The sequence below is a fragment of the Bactrocera tryoni genome, chromosome 2, assembly GCF_016617805.1.
Source record: "Bactrocera tryoni isolate S06 chromosome 2, CSIRO_BtryS06_freeze2, whole genome shotgun sequence".
Classification (NCBI taxonomy): domain Eukaryota; kingdom Metazoa; phylum Arthropoda; class Insecta; order Diptera; family Tephritidae; genus Bactrocera; species Bactrocera tryoni.
In genome coordinates this window covers 64,032,671-64,046,765 of record NC_052500.1, presented here as the reverse complement: position 1 = coordinate 64,046,765, position 14,095 = coordinate 64,032,671, and the positions used below count along the sequence as shown (strand labels likewise).

Sequence of the window (14,095 nt, the reverse complement as noted above, 5' to 3'; positions counted from 1 at the left end):
AGTTATAGCCACTTGCAAATTCGAAAAATGTGTTTTTTTGTTAATTTTTTCTGGAGAGGCTTTTTACTGAATATTTACATCATAAAATATTTGAACATTTAGCGAATTTAACGCATTCTAAGAATTCATATTTTATTAATAAAAATATTAGATTCCGTCGTTCCTGTAGAAGATCTCCTGAAAGTCCTCCACAAAAAGATGCTTGACGGTAAGGAAGATAATCCAAACTATGTATATGAAAAAAACTAAAAGGATTACTTTAAGGATAGATAAATACAGGTCATGATTGAAGAAATAGTCAAAATTTTGATTCCAAGCCAAATGGCGGTTTCTCAACAAAAAAAATATTTTTTTTTCATGAAAATTTACACTTTAAAGTGACTTAAAAAACCAAAATTTTTATCAGAAACTTCATTCCTTCGATGATTACCTGACAAAAGTATCTAAGAAGGCCCTGTGAAAATTTCCAGTCAATCGGTCAAGCCGTTTCGGAGAAATATTTCTTACCGACTTAGAAAACATCGTTTCGAGAAAAACGCATTTAAAGCGGTTACGGGTTACGGTTCCGCCTACTTTCAAACGCTCGGAGACGTCTTTACAAATACACTCATTACTTCGAAACTATTTACCGGTTACTTTGAAATTTACAAGCAATATTCTCGAATAAATACGTTTATAGTATATACATTCAAAATATGCAAAAAAAATTTCGATGTTTTCAAAATTACAAGTTGATATAACCCCTTATCCCGGCCTCATCACAAGATATTCGCATTGTTTGCAGGGTTGTTAATTAATCTGTCGGAAGCTTCCCAGTTAACTTCGGTTTCAGGCTCCGCTTCATCAAACACTGCAATATTTTTCAAGCAGAGATAACTGTAATCACCAGTATTGCTCCGGAGATTTCATCAGAAAGTACACAGAAAGCAACACAATTTCTGACACAGAGTAGAATGTAAGTGACCATTTAAAAGACTTGCACTCAGCGTATTTTTCTTGCTCTAGAAATTAGGAGTTTAACAAGTATTCGGTGAAATATACCTACATTTATGTCGAGAGGTTAAACTTTTTAGCGACGTCAAATATTTAGTTTAAGTGATAGAAATCACGGCAGAAAAATATGTCGATATTTTCTTTTAAGTGTCCAGATTTCGCTAGACCGCGGTTAGAAGCCTTTCCTTCAGCCAAACGATCAAATTGAAATTGATTGAATTCCTTAATCCATCATTTGAAAGTAAACAAAACACAATAGAACCACATACTCAACCCATCTTGAATACGCTACTCCACTGCGGCCGCGACCTTGTCACTCCCTCTCTCATTACGCTGCTTCATTTGGCCTCTAAAATACTGCACTTGAAAACGCACACAAATCATCAAATATCTGTTATTGTGTGAAGTTTATTGCCTTAACCTTCAACGCTTGCAAACGGCAGCTACATAACAACGAAACATGCGAAACAACGGTCGAATGCGCCTTAAAATATGCAACAGCTTTTTGACTTATACGCATATGTGCTATTACCACTTATATTTATATACATATGCACTTATGTATCTATATGATTACACGAAATGAGCTCGTATTGCATGTGCAAGGCTATTAAAAATGACTAACCACTCGCCTGTCATTTTACGTTCCTCCAATCCCAGGTAACTTAAAGCGTTGAAAGGAGCTAAACACATACGAGTATAAGCAGTCACATGTCAACACATGTCGTGTTGTATGTGCGTATATATTTATTTATTTGTCTATACATATTTTAAATATGCAGTACGCCAAACGGCCTTGCTGAATAAATGATATGCTGATGAGTGTTTCAATTGTTTAATAGAGTTTGGCTTGTCTGCTCGTGCGACTATGGTTTATAGAACTTGTGAAATATATTTGTGAGAGTTGTTATTTACTTGTATTATTCTTGTTTTTACCTTTTCTTTTTCATTGTTATTAGTATATGCCTTCGCTTTGCGGCTATGTTGATGAAACCTTCGAGGTTCTTTTTTCATACAAAACTCTGTCAGTGTTGAAGGCTGTTTTGAGTTTATAGATTTATTTCAGTGGTACTCTAGAAATACAACTTTATTTACTGTTTTTAGTACCCTATTCCTGATTATAGTATACTCTTGGATCAGAAAAGTGTTTAAACTGAGCAACATATTCTCTAGCCCACAAACACCTAATATAAGGATTTTCAAAAAGGCAGACAGGACTTAAGAAGCTTATTCTGAAATCACCCAGACGAAAATTTTTTGATTTTATTACGTCCACCTCGGTCTTATGAAACTCAATCAATACAAAAATTTTCTGACCCTGAGACTGATAATTGCAATTATTTTCCTATACAAAGTTTTGCATCGTTATAGAAGATTTTTTATTATATTCTCTGATTCCATTCTATTAATTATACGGTGACCTTTTAGCACTCGAACTGAAAGTAGTTGTTGTTGTAACGGGTACAAAATCCCCGTTAGGATGGTAAGGATTAGATAAGTTGTCATCGACGTCATCCAACAGTAGACCCAGCAAACGTGATTTTTTGACGGGATCGAACCAAAGGGAGAAAGGCGTCAGATCAGTAAGGTTAGTAGGACATGCAAAGACGCGGCTAATGTCATGCGGATACTCATTGCATACTGCACATATAATGTCTAATATGCCAGCATCTACTCTGAATAAGTAAGAATTTAACCTGCTTCAGTATCCAGAACAAAGCTACGCAAGGGTCACTATCGTTTCTCGCGTCAACTTGAGCTGTTCGTCTGCAATGGGTGGTGGTTTGAATCCAAGTACGTCATTCATTGAGAGGAAATCGGTTAAGTTGTTTATGGCTCCACTGTGAATGGCTGCTCGGCATATTGTAATGAACTTTTGATGCTCCTAAGAGACGGTTCCACTCATTATGCTCCTCAACTGGGAGCATGCTGGCCTCATTATGCAGGTGTTCGACGGGAAACATCAAGCGATATCCTATCGTATTCCGTAGTGCAGTGTTCTGACAGGTTTGCAGCTTCCTCGTCTGCGTTTCCCTGCATCCAGGCGAGCATATTGGTATCGCATAGTTAAGGACCGACCGGCCGATTGCCTTGTATGTAGCTAACAACGTTTGTCCTTTTTCTATTTGCTGCCGGCTAGCAACTTGAGGATTTGATGCTTGTCGAATACCGAAACTGTGCTAAAATGATAACATTATTGTGCATTAAATCTACATAATCCTTAATATATAAATGCTCACTTTTTCGGGGTCTAATTGAACGATGGTTCCTAGTCTGCCTAATTCATTTGCTTCACAGTTATCAGGAATTTCACTATGGAACCTTTTGCAGGTGATATAGGTTACTAAATCCATTAAAAGATCAACGAATTATTTGACGAAACCCTCAGACTTTAGTAATCTCAAAGCCGCCTGGCTTTCCGTATATAAAAATATATTTCTTGTTGTGAGCACAAGGATAAGGAGATCTGAACAAGAAGGCTTTCTTTAACTGCTGTGATCTCCACTTGGAAGGCTGCACTGGTCTGATAAACGAAAGAAGAATGTGGTGCCTCATTTTGCTGAAGAGACACCACTTACCCCTCGATTAGCCAGTTTGGATCCATTCATATAGATGCTTATCCCTGCGTCTCCGTACACCCCGAACATTTCCCAATCTTATCTGAAAAGGAATTTTTTTTATTACGAAAATTAGTGAAATTTAGTAGAAAAAGGAACTTATTAGTGTCTTAAAATGCACCGAATTACAGGCGATTAATTGAGGTCCCTTAAAGAATAAACTTTTATATGCACTATCCAACAATTAGTTCAAATGCATTCAACATCCAGTCGGCACAAGAAAATATTACTGCGTTTTTTAAATGGGAAATCAAAATTAGTAATGCGTCGCCTATTAATACGTACTTGTATATTAAATGATATAACTCAATTTTTACTAGAATTTCTTTTTTTGTCATTACGGAGATATTTTCACGGTATCTAAGGAATCCTTTTTTTTATCTTTTAGTTTTGCACACCCTAATGCATATACAAAATAATGTTGATACGGCACGTTATGAGCTATTAATTATTACGTGAAAGGTTTCAATAGACGATGTAGAAAAAATTCATTACATCCTATGGAAGTGTCATAATTATTTCACAAACCGCAGAAATTTCACTCAAACTTTATTACGAAACTTTTTAATTACTGTTTACTTACTAATACGATAATTACTGTCTCTTACCACACAAATTTTCTTACTTCTTGCATTCCATTGCTAAAATATTTCAAGCCTCATAATGTTTGCTAATTATTTCTTGGTATACTATACAGTATAATTGTACAAGTATATCTCACCACTTTAGTTTATGGCAAGTCGCCAGCAGTAACTATGAATTAATTTCCCCCAAACCAAGAAATGCTAATTAGGCAGACCACTTACCACACCATTAGTAGCTAGAACACTACGAGAATAGACTCGAATTTATGTTTAAACATACGTACATACACTTAGTTCAACGATTCCGAATAAATGAAGCAGCGAAGTTTGAGTGAAATTGAATGAGTAAGAAAAAAATAATGAGTAAATAAATACGTAGAGAAAATTATATAAGGAAGGAAGTACATAATTCACACGAAACCGAAGAGTAACTTATTGCCAGAGTATATTAATGGAAATTAAAAATAAATAAAATGTAGTAAAATTAAAACTACAAAAATATATTTAACGCCACGCCCACTAAAGAAATTTCTAAACATTGTGTTAATATCTCTTGACTAAAAGAAAAAAATCCTGCTCAAAAAGTGACAATAGTTGAACTTATACGAAAAATAGAATGATTTAGATGAATATTAAACCAGATTTTTTGTTAAGAAATACAAAAATTTCTTCGTCTGTAATTTTCGAAATAAGAACGAATTGTCTGGAGCTAATTTGTAATAGCAAACTGGTGTTTTTAGAAACAAATATGGGATGAGGAGCTGTTGTCTTCCGTATTGTTTAAGCCTCTATTACTTACTTTCTATTATCTTGTGTGGAGTAATAAGTCCTTAAAAGGTTATATTCACTTGCAAGTCAGAAAAAACTCATTTTTTTTTGAGAATTTTTTGGGAAGAGATATTTTATTTAGTAAATTAATTAAATAACGTAAATTTACACAATTTAATTAAGTTCAAAAAAATTATAATTATTAACAAATTATAGAACCAGTTAACAAGCGAGGGCTAGTCGAACTTTTGATTTTTGATAATTTTTTTCCTTTAAGCCTTAGGGGTGGCTTGAAGAGGTTCAATTTTTATTAAAAATGTTTTTTCCTTCGGTTTTTACTTAACATATATATTTAAGAAGGTCATGTGAAAATTTCAAGATTCTCAAATGTAAGAACCTTCGATATACATGCGAAAAATTCGGTTTTTTGGAAATGCTGAAGTGAATAAAGCCCTACAACAACATTAGCCACACTACAGAAACTACTACAATGTTGCCAAACTTCTGTAAGATAATATTTGTTGTGGTCAATTCACTGTTGACTTGCTTTAAGCTAAATGGCTCTACTCATACTATAGGAACTATTTATATACTGCTGCTAATTAATATGCCGTAGCAACTGAGGATCCTATACAACGTTGCCAAATTTCTCTAAGACAATATTTGAGAGGTTCAGTTGCAATGCAATAAACTGAATGGAGCTAACCCACTGTAGAAACTCTTTACGCACTGCTGCTAAATCCTGCACAATGTTGCCAAGCTTCTCTAAGAAAATTTTTATGAGGGTCAATGCGCTGCTGACATTCTTTAAGCCAACCACACTATAGAAACTCCTTATACATTGTTGCTAATATTACGCCGTTGTCACTGCAGTTCCCGTACAATGTTGCCAAACTTCTCTACAAAAAGTATTTGTAAGTTTCAATGCGCTCATTCTTTTAATTAAATAGCTCTAACCACACTGTAGAAACTCTTTATAAACTGCTACTAATCAATACGCCGTAGTGACTGAAGATCCTACACAATGTTGCCAAATTTCTCTAAAATTGTATTTGTAAGCTAATTTGCTTACCGCGACTGGAGATCCTGTGCAATGTTGCCAAACTTCTCTAAGATAATATTTGTGAGAGTCAATGCACTATTGACATGCTTTAAATCAGATGTGCAGGGCAAAAGGTCTAATAATTCCTAAGCAATGAACAAATACAACTGTCTTCCTGAAAAAAGGGACTTTCAGAATATCTTGTATATATATAGTGTGAAGTCTTCAGTAGGTAGGTATTTGTCTCAGTCGATGCTTAGTTTGAATAGAGTTTCATAAATGCGCTTTGCTTTTTAAAGAATATGTAGAATATTATTTATCTCCTAAGAAGTTCTATAAAACTAACTATGTGAACATTACTCAAAACATACATTAAGTAATGGAACTAAGTTATTATACCTTTCCAAAATATTTTTCACTAAAAAATATACCTAAAACACTCGAAACAAGGCTAAATTCATGTGGCTGACTGTAGTAATTATGCAAATCAAATTTCTTTAATAGCTCTAAAATATAGCAACGAAATGTGGAATGTGAGTAAAACACTTAACGGAAAAGTAACGCTAAGCAACAATACGAGTAATACAATAAAATGTAGCACAAAGCTCCACAGGAGCGCCACAGCGATTCAGCGCCTAAAAGCAGGCAATTTAGAAGAGTGAGAAATATATTTTCTAAATAATACACAAGTGGGTATTATACAGAGCTTGAACATTAATAGATAAAATGGAAAAAAAATACTTCAGCAACTAACAGTCAGCAAAGCAACAACAACGATTTGTTTGTACAACAATATATTTACATGTAAACAATGCCCACAATTTTCAATTTTCACACAAAGGTCAAAAGCCGACCACGAACCACACGATACGCCGCTGCTGATATGGATATTACAATGATTTTTTGTTTATTTCATTTATATATGTTGTTGTTTATTATATATATATACGTACTTGTATATATATTTGTGGCTAAGTGTGAAACAGAAGGCAACCGACCGCATGCTAAAGTGTTATAAATGTGAAACGGTGACCGCGAGGCAAATGATTACAAACTGATTTGCGGTGCAGAGCTCATTAAATATACGGAAATATACATACATATATATATATATATGTATATACATCTATACTACAAACACTTTCCTTTGTTTACCATTACTACCATACACTTTGGTTAGTTGTGTTTGTGCGCCTAAACTCGTGCTCGGCTGCATGCCAATTTTGAAATCGTGGCGTTTGCCTTCTTGCCCTCTTGCTCGACAATGTCCAGCAATTTTCTACGCCACTTAAGTATTTCCTGATTATAAGCCAACTGGTGTAGCGTTGTTCTAATTCCAAATTTGAAAACTTGAGAGTTATTTATCTTTATGAGTTATAATTTACTAAGTCAATTACCATTGAAAAATTATTTGATTTATATTTTGGTTTATTAAATAATTCTTAGGTTGGTGTCATAAGTCATATCACAGTTTGAATGGATATATTACAAGTATATTGGTGAAATCAGTTGATTATTGCTTCGACATTATTCATATACATTACTCAAATATTAAGTTCTGGCACGAAATAAAAAAGTCCGGAAAGAGTTTTGAGATTGTTAATGCAATTAAAGTACTGAAATTGTAAAAAAATTTATTCGAAAAAGTCGTTACTATTCTTCTTCTTTACAGGCATAGACACTGCTCACGTAGTTATAGCCTTTTCAATTGCCTACTCAGTCGAAAGTCGAAACCAGTTGTGTTGAAGCTGGTTCTAAGATAGGCGAAATTATCTACCACTTCGAAGTTATGACTGCGAACAGTGACGTGCATTCCAAGTCGCGAATGCGATGACTGTTTGTTTGATGACAGGAGATATTTCGTCTTGGTCTTTGCTTTCTTAATCAGTTTGGCGAAAGCGGAACTAACAGCGAGGTTGTTGAGGCTAATTATATCAAAATCATCGGCGTTTGTACCAGCTGTACACTCTTATAGAAGGTTGTACCTTCCATTTAGCTCTGCAGCTCGTATTATTTTCTCCAGCAATAGGTTGAAGAAGTCACATGATATTATCTGAAACCTCGCTTGGTATCGAACAGCTCGCAGAGGTTCTTCCCGGATATAGTGGCATAGAGGCAGTCGTCCTGTCGAAGACGGCTTTAAAGTCGACTAAAAGGTGATATGTGTCGTTATTCAGCTATTTTTTATATCCTGAACAGGGTTTACTAAGTTTGCCACGAAGTTTGTAACAACCAGAATTAAGCGTCGGAGACCCTATAAAGTATATATATAAATGATCAGTATGTTGAGCAGAGTCGATTTAGCCGTGTCAGTCTGTCTATCTGTCCATCTATACGTCTGTATATATACGAAGTCCCTCAGTTTTTAAGATATTGTTTTGAAATTTTGCAAACGTCATTTTCTCTTCAGGAAACTACTCATTTGTCGGAACTGCCGATATCGGACCATTATTATATATAGCTGCCATAAAAGCTGAATCGGAATCAAGTTCTTGTACGGAAAACTTTCACATTTGACAATGTATCTTCACAAAAGTTGGCACAGGTTATTTTTATTATAATGTAATATCCGTAGAATTTGTTCAGATCGGCTAACCATAGCATATAGCTGCTATACAAACTGAACGATCGGAATCTAATGTTGGTATTTAAAACTTTTTCATTTGACAAGACAGAATCCCGAAATTTGGTATAGATTATTTTCTAAGGCAACAATGTAATCTCCGAAGAAATTCTTCAGATCGGTTAACTATAGCATATAGCTGCCATACAAATTGATCACCCGGAAATTCCATCGAAACTGTGCGTAAATTCATCAAAAATCAGCCGAAATCATTATTGAAATATATGGAAATGGAATTGAATATCTCCAAAACATCAATTTTACGCATTTTGGACGAGCATTTTGCTTACGAGATACATGTGCACGGTTTGTTCCGCACAAATTGACTGACGACCAAAAACTGCTCAGAATCCAACATTCGAAGGATTATTATTTGACCAAAACTCACATTTTCACCATTGACCACTCCCCGTATTCAACTGATATGGCACCGTGCGACTTCTTCCTTTTCGGAAAAATGCATTTGCCTATGAAAGGAAAGCGTTATGCAGACGTAGAGACCATTCAAAAGGCTTGCACAGGCATACTGGCGGCCATACCGGCCAACGAGTTAAACCACTCGTTCGACATGCTTTTGGACCTTGCAAAAAGCTGTATTGAAGTAAAAGGAAACTATTTTGAATAAAATAAATTGATTTTGCCGAAAGAACCATTTGTTCTGACTTTTTTAAGTCCTCTTTACTTTGAAACGTTCTTTATATATCGTGTCAGAACTTTGCATGAATAGTGCCGTTATGGTATGCTCAATCAAGTTTAAAAATTGTAACAAATCAGACCATAATAGTCAATCCTAAGGAAGTATGTTATAGTTTAATGCAGAAAATTGATAAAAATTGTCTACGAATTACTTCATCTAGCATATACTATATACACTGATTTTAGTTATTTTAGCAGACTTTATGCCACATACGTCAGTCAGAGTGTCTTCTTCATAAAATTTCGTCCACGGCGTGATACATAGCTAGATGATAGATGGCAATACTGGAATTAAATCCATATGAATTTTATCTAGCTCTAACCTTCAAAAGGCGCGTATATGAATTCGACAGTTGTCGAATTATTAGCTTGTAAATTATATAATTTTGGGATAAAAATGCTATTGAAGCCAAGTTTCGAATAGATCAACTTTGGACTCTCCACCAGGGAAATCATCCATGGAAAAGTGATTTTATAAAGTTTGGCGAGGAGAAATGCGCACCGAGAACGATGAAGACAGTGGACTTCTTAAAGAGGCTGTTACTAATAAAATCATCAAAAAAGTCTGCAAAATAATTTCGGACGTCCATAAAGTGAAATCGTTCGCGATAGCAGGTACTCTAAAGATATCAACTGAACGTGTACGTCATATCGTTCACAAATATTTGGGTAAGAAAAAGTTCTTTGCAAAGTGGGTGCCGCTCGAGCTCACTTTTGACCAAAACGAACGATGAGTTGATGATTCGGAGCAGTGTTTGGTGATGTTCAAGCGTAATAAACTCGAATTTTTGCATCGATAGTGGTCATAAATGAAACATGACTCCATCATGTCACTTCATATTCATCCGAGTGGACTGCGCACTATGAATCAGCTCCGAAGCGTGGAAAGCAAAGTTATGGCATTTTTATTTTGGGATGCACATCAAATAATATTTACTACCTTGAAAAAGGAAAGACCATCAACAGCGAGTATTACATAGTGTTACGTATGTGGGACCGTATGAAGGACGAAAACGCCGAAAGGCGACCGCATTTGAAGAAAAAAGGGCTGTTTCACCAAGACAGTGCACCAAGCCACAAGTCAGTGAAAACGATGGCGTAGGAGACTTTTCAATTGACCTGTTAGTCCTTTCTTGATTTCCTAAAAAATTAATCTTGAATTCTTTCACAACATTCCTTTCCATATATACATATATGTATATTTATATACATACATTGATTTCCACCTCAAGGTACATACTTGACCAGTTTTAATTCATGATAGGGTATGCAAAGTTCGGTTACTAACGAACTTATCCCTGCAATACTTGCTTTTACATGTTTTATTATAACAGGAAAGCAGTTTATCGCATCGGTAGAAAAGATGAAATTGACGTTTATTGCACTCAGCTTGGGAATTGAGTGACTGAGCCTGTAATTTGTTTCTGTTGGAGATAATAATCTGTAAACCATTTTCACAACAATCGATAAGATACTATATTTTTCGCCTTTCTCTACAAGGTGATATAGCAAAATATTTATTATAAGGATAATAATATGGATTTCTGCAAATCAGATGTTTCAAACTTTTAAGCAGCGGCCTTTAGAAAATCCGCTACTGCACAGCTCACGCACCATTTCTGCTTTAGCTGCATACTAACTCTCTTGGGTCTATATGAATTGTCCATGCGTGCAAGCGTATAATTACTTCGCGCATTTTCTCACGCATGCAACTTGTTATTAAACAAAACTTCAAGTTAATTAACTGAAAAAATATTTCACGAAAAAACAGAACGCTAAAAGCAAAGTAAACACGCATTCTCAACTGCAGCGCGCAGACTTTAATGCCTGGTACGCACGTGCGACGACGGCGCCTGCGACCCAAACTGCAATGCCAAGTATTGCAAGAGCAGCGAGGTTAAACCGACCGAAAAGTCTTCTTAGCAATAAGCAAACTGCAGAAATGGTTATATATATTTGCATGCATGTATGTATATGTGTGGAATTCGCAACAAATGTCAACACGCAGCTGGAGATGTGTACAGCACATGCTGCTACATGGCGTATGAGTAACTTGTACTAATTGAAATTCAACAACTGCATGTATGCGGCCAACCAAACATTACAAGGGGGAAAACACATACAAACATACATTTCGATATTCACACTCATACACTTACTTATGTATACACTCACACTTACATTAATTAACGCTGGAATACTGTACACAAGCACTTGGCCCCATATGACTAGCGTCACTTACCACTCGCCACACACACATACTCACACACATACACCTTTTGCCCACCACAAACACCCCTTGGACTTGGTAAATACAATAATTTTTGTTTGCACAATGGCTTGTTGTTGTATTTATATATACTTCTTCAGCACGCTTCAATAGCGTATAACGTCAGCACTCTTGGACTTTGGCGAAAGGACATTCCGTGTAGTCGTCTTGAGTTGATCGGTCGTTTGGTCGCATTGTCGGACGGTCGATAAAAACATAACAAAAAACGCAATTGTTGTACATTTTTCGATTTTTACATGTGCCAGCAAGCGTTTTCGTTCGCTTTGACGTCACAAGACTTATACAAAAATTTTCGGCAACAGCAAGTTTAGCGACTATTTTTAGTGCAATTTACGTGTGACGTGCCTTAATAACATATCTTGTTCATTTTTTTACCAAAAACAAAAACAGTGGAAAAGAAACATGTTCGAGCTCTCGAAATTATTTTCGCTGCGACGGTAAGCAGATAGCTATTTTTAAACCATAACTTTACCAAATGCGTAAGCACCTAAATGCCTGCTTACATATGTTTATATTTATATGTATATTCGTACAATTTTCCATGCGTGCAAATATGACCTATTGAGTTTTTAATTCTATGCCGTAATATAATGAGGTAATAAAGCAGCTGACTGCTCCAGTTGCCGTTTAACACGCGGAAGAGTTAGCAGCTTATCGCTCCGATCTTGATCGGTCTAATCGGTTTTGTGCATACTTAATCAACGATTTTGTGTTCAAAAAAGTGCTCAAATCATTGTCAATTGTGTAATATTAATTTCATTTACTAACACACATCTAAATATTGCCCACGAATGACACAAGCTCGCCAATTTAGAAAGAAAAGGTTGTGTAAATGAAAACAAAAATTTACTATGAGTATTAAATTTCTTGAAAATGAGTTAGAACTTGCCTAGATTAGTTAATGCTTACGTTATTTAGATTATTTAAAAACACTTATTTAAAAACTGTTGAAACGAACTTACAATTTTCACTTTCTAAAATCATGTTAGCACTTCAAATTCATTTGCGTGGTTATCAATTAACCCATCAGCACTAAAGAAACATAAAATGAGCGCATTGCAATATGTGTAAATATTCTACGCTCGCAAAAATAATTTTTACAGTGGGCTATCAACGGATTTTTCTAGTAAAAAATCTAAAAAATAAAACAAAAAATTTAATAGGCAAAATTCGGAGAGAATCCTGCGGTCTTAAAAGGCCGGCACATATTTTCCGTAGCAAGTTAAACCTCTGACTGTTCGCCAGTCATTTTGACAATTTTGTTATACATATTTACCCCCTTTGAAAAGAAATAATTTCTTCTTTTCGATTAAAATCAAAAAAAATATATAAAATTACACTTTAAAAACTCATCTATAATAGGTATTGCACAAAACAAGTTTTTGCCGGTAGACTGAGTGCTAAGTGAAAATTTAATTTTTCTGTCTTTCGAACTTAGCATCTATAGCACGAAATGTTTGTCTTCGAATTTCGAAATTTAGTTTATGATGTTTTCATTACTAATTTTAATAAACAAAACCCTAAAAATGAATCGTCTGTGTATTGAACCAAAATTGTTTCTATCGATAGACTTAGTACTAAGTGAAAATTTAATTTCTCTGGTTTAGAACTTAACCTCTGAAACCCAAATTATCTGTTTTCGAATTTCGAATTTCGAAATTGAATTTATGCTAATTTCATTGCTAATTTCAGTAAGTAAGACCCTAGAAATGTAATAGCAATGGCACCATCAACGCTTTCTTTCCACTTCAATGCTCTATAACATTTATCGCTGGAGCATATGAGGCAGATGCTAAAAGGATCAGAGTCGCATATTCGAAAAAAACATTAATTTTATATTTCGAAAATACTTCCACAAGCTTGCACGTTATAACATCTGTCATAGGAGTATAAGATTCAACGGAGAATATTAGAAGAAAACTTAGATAATGCCCATTTTTTAGTACAATATTTAGAAAAGCTGAATTCAATATGTTATATTTCGAAATTCGAGGTCAATTATTTCGACTTTGGAAGCTAACTCCAAAAACGGATAAATTCATTATTAAATTCTCATGCCCAGAATAATAGTCGACTTTTTCAATTAGTGTTATTGCCCCTTATCTTTATTACGTCTCACGTTGTTTGTCTGCGATGGACTTCTAAACTACTGAACCGATTTTAGTAAAATCTCTTATATAAACGGAGATAAACGGAACATTTCAGAAATGTTCCAGGTATAAATTTTAAAGAAAGTGACTGATAGTGTTTAATCAACCGCTTTTAATAAGTTATTCGCCGCTGTATACAGTCTTTTTTTCCTTGATTGGGTTTCAGCATGGATTTTGTAACTTTCTCCGAGCCACTGTAAATAATTACGTGGTTGGCAAGGACTTTTCTCTTACTGCAGGTGTACTTTCTATTACTATTCGACGAATTAAACGCTGAGTGGCTTCCAAGAGGCTAAACAAACTTTCAAGCACTTTTTTTTGAAAAATCATT

The 14,095-nt window shown here is 34.9% G+C and overlaps 1 protein-coding gene across 4 annotated transcripts in view; it reads left to right on the top strand.

The window, feature by feature from the left end:
• LOC120768011 (cyclin-dependent kinase-like 1) overlaps positions 1-14,095 on the top strand; it is a 50,484-nt gene that overhangs the window by 18,611 nt on the left and 17,778 nt on the right. The window contains exon 1 of one of the 4 annotated variants that reach the window (XM_040094443.1): positions 11,762-12,051. The exons of 2 other annotated variants lie outside the window; for them this stretch is intronic. In XM_040094443.1, the coding sequence (XP_039950377.1) occupies positions 12,017-12,051 (35 nt within the window). In that variant the 5' untranslated portion in view covers positions 11,762-12,016. Of the gene's footprint in view, positions 1-11,761; positions 12,052-12,269; positions 12,438-14,095 lie in introns of those variants that run through there. One more of the 4 variants, XM_040094444.1, reaches the window with a different exon arrangement.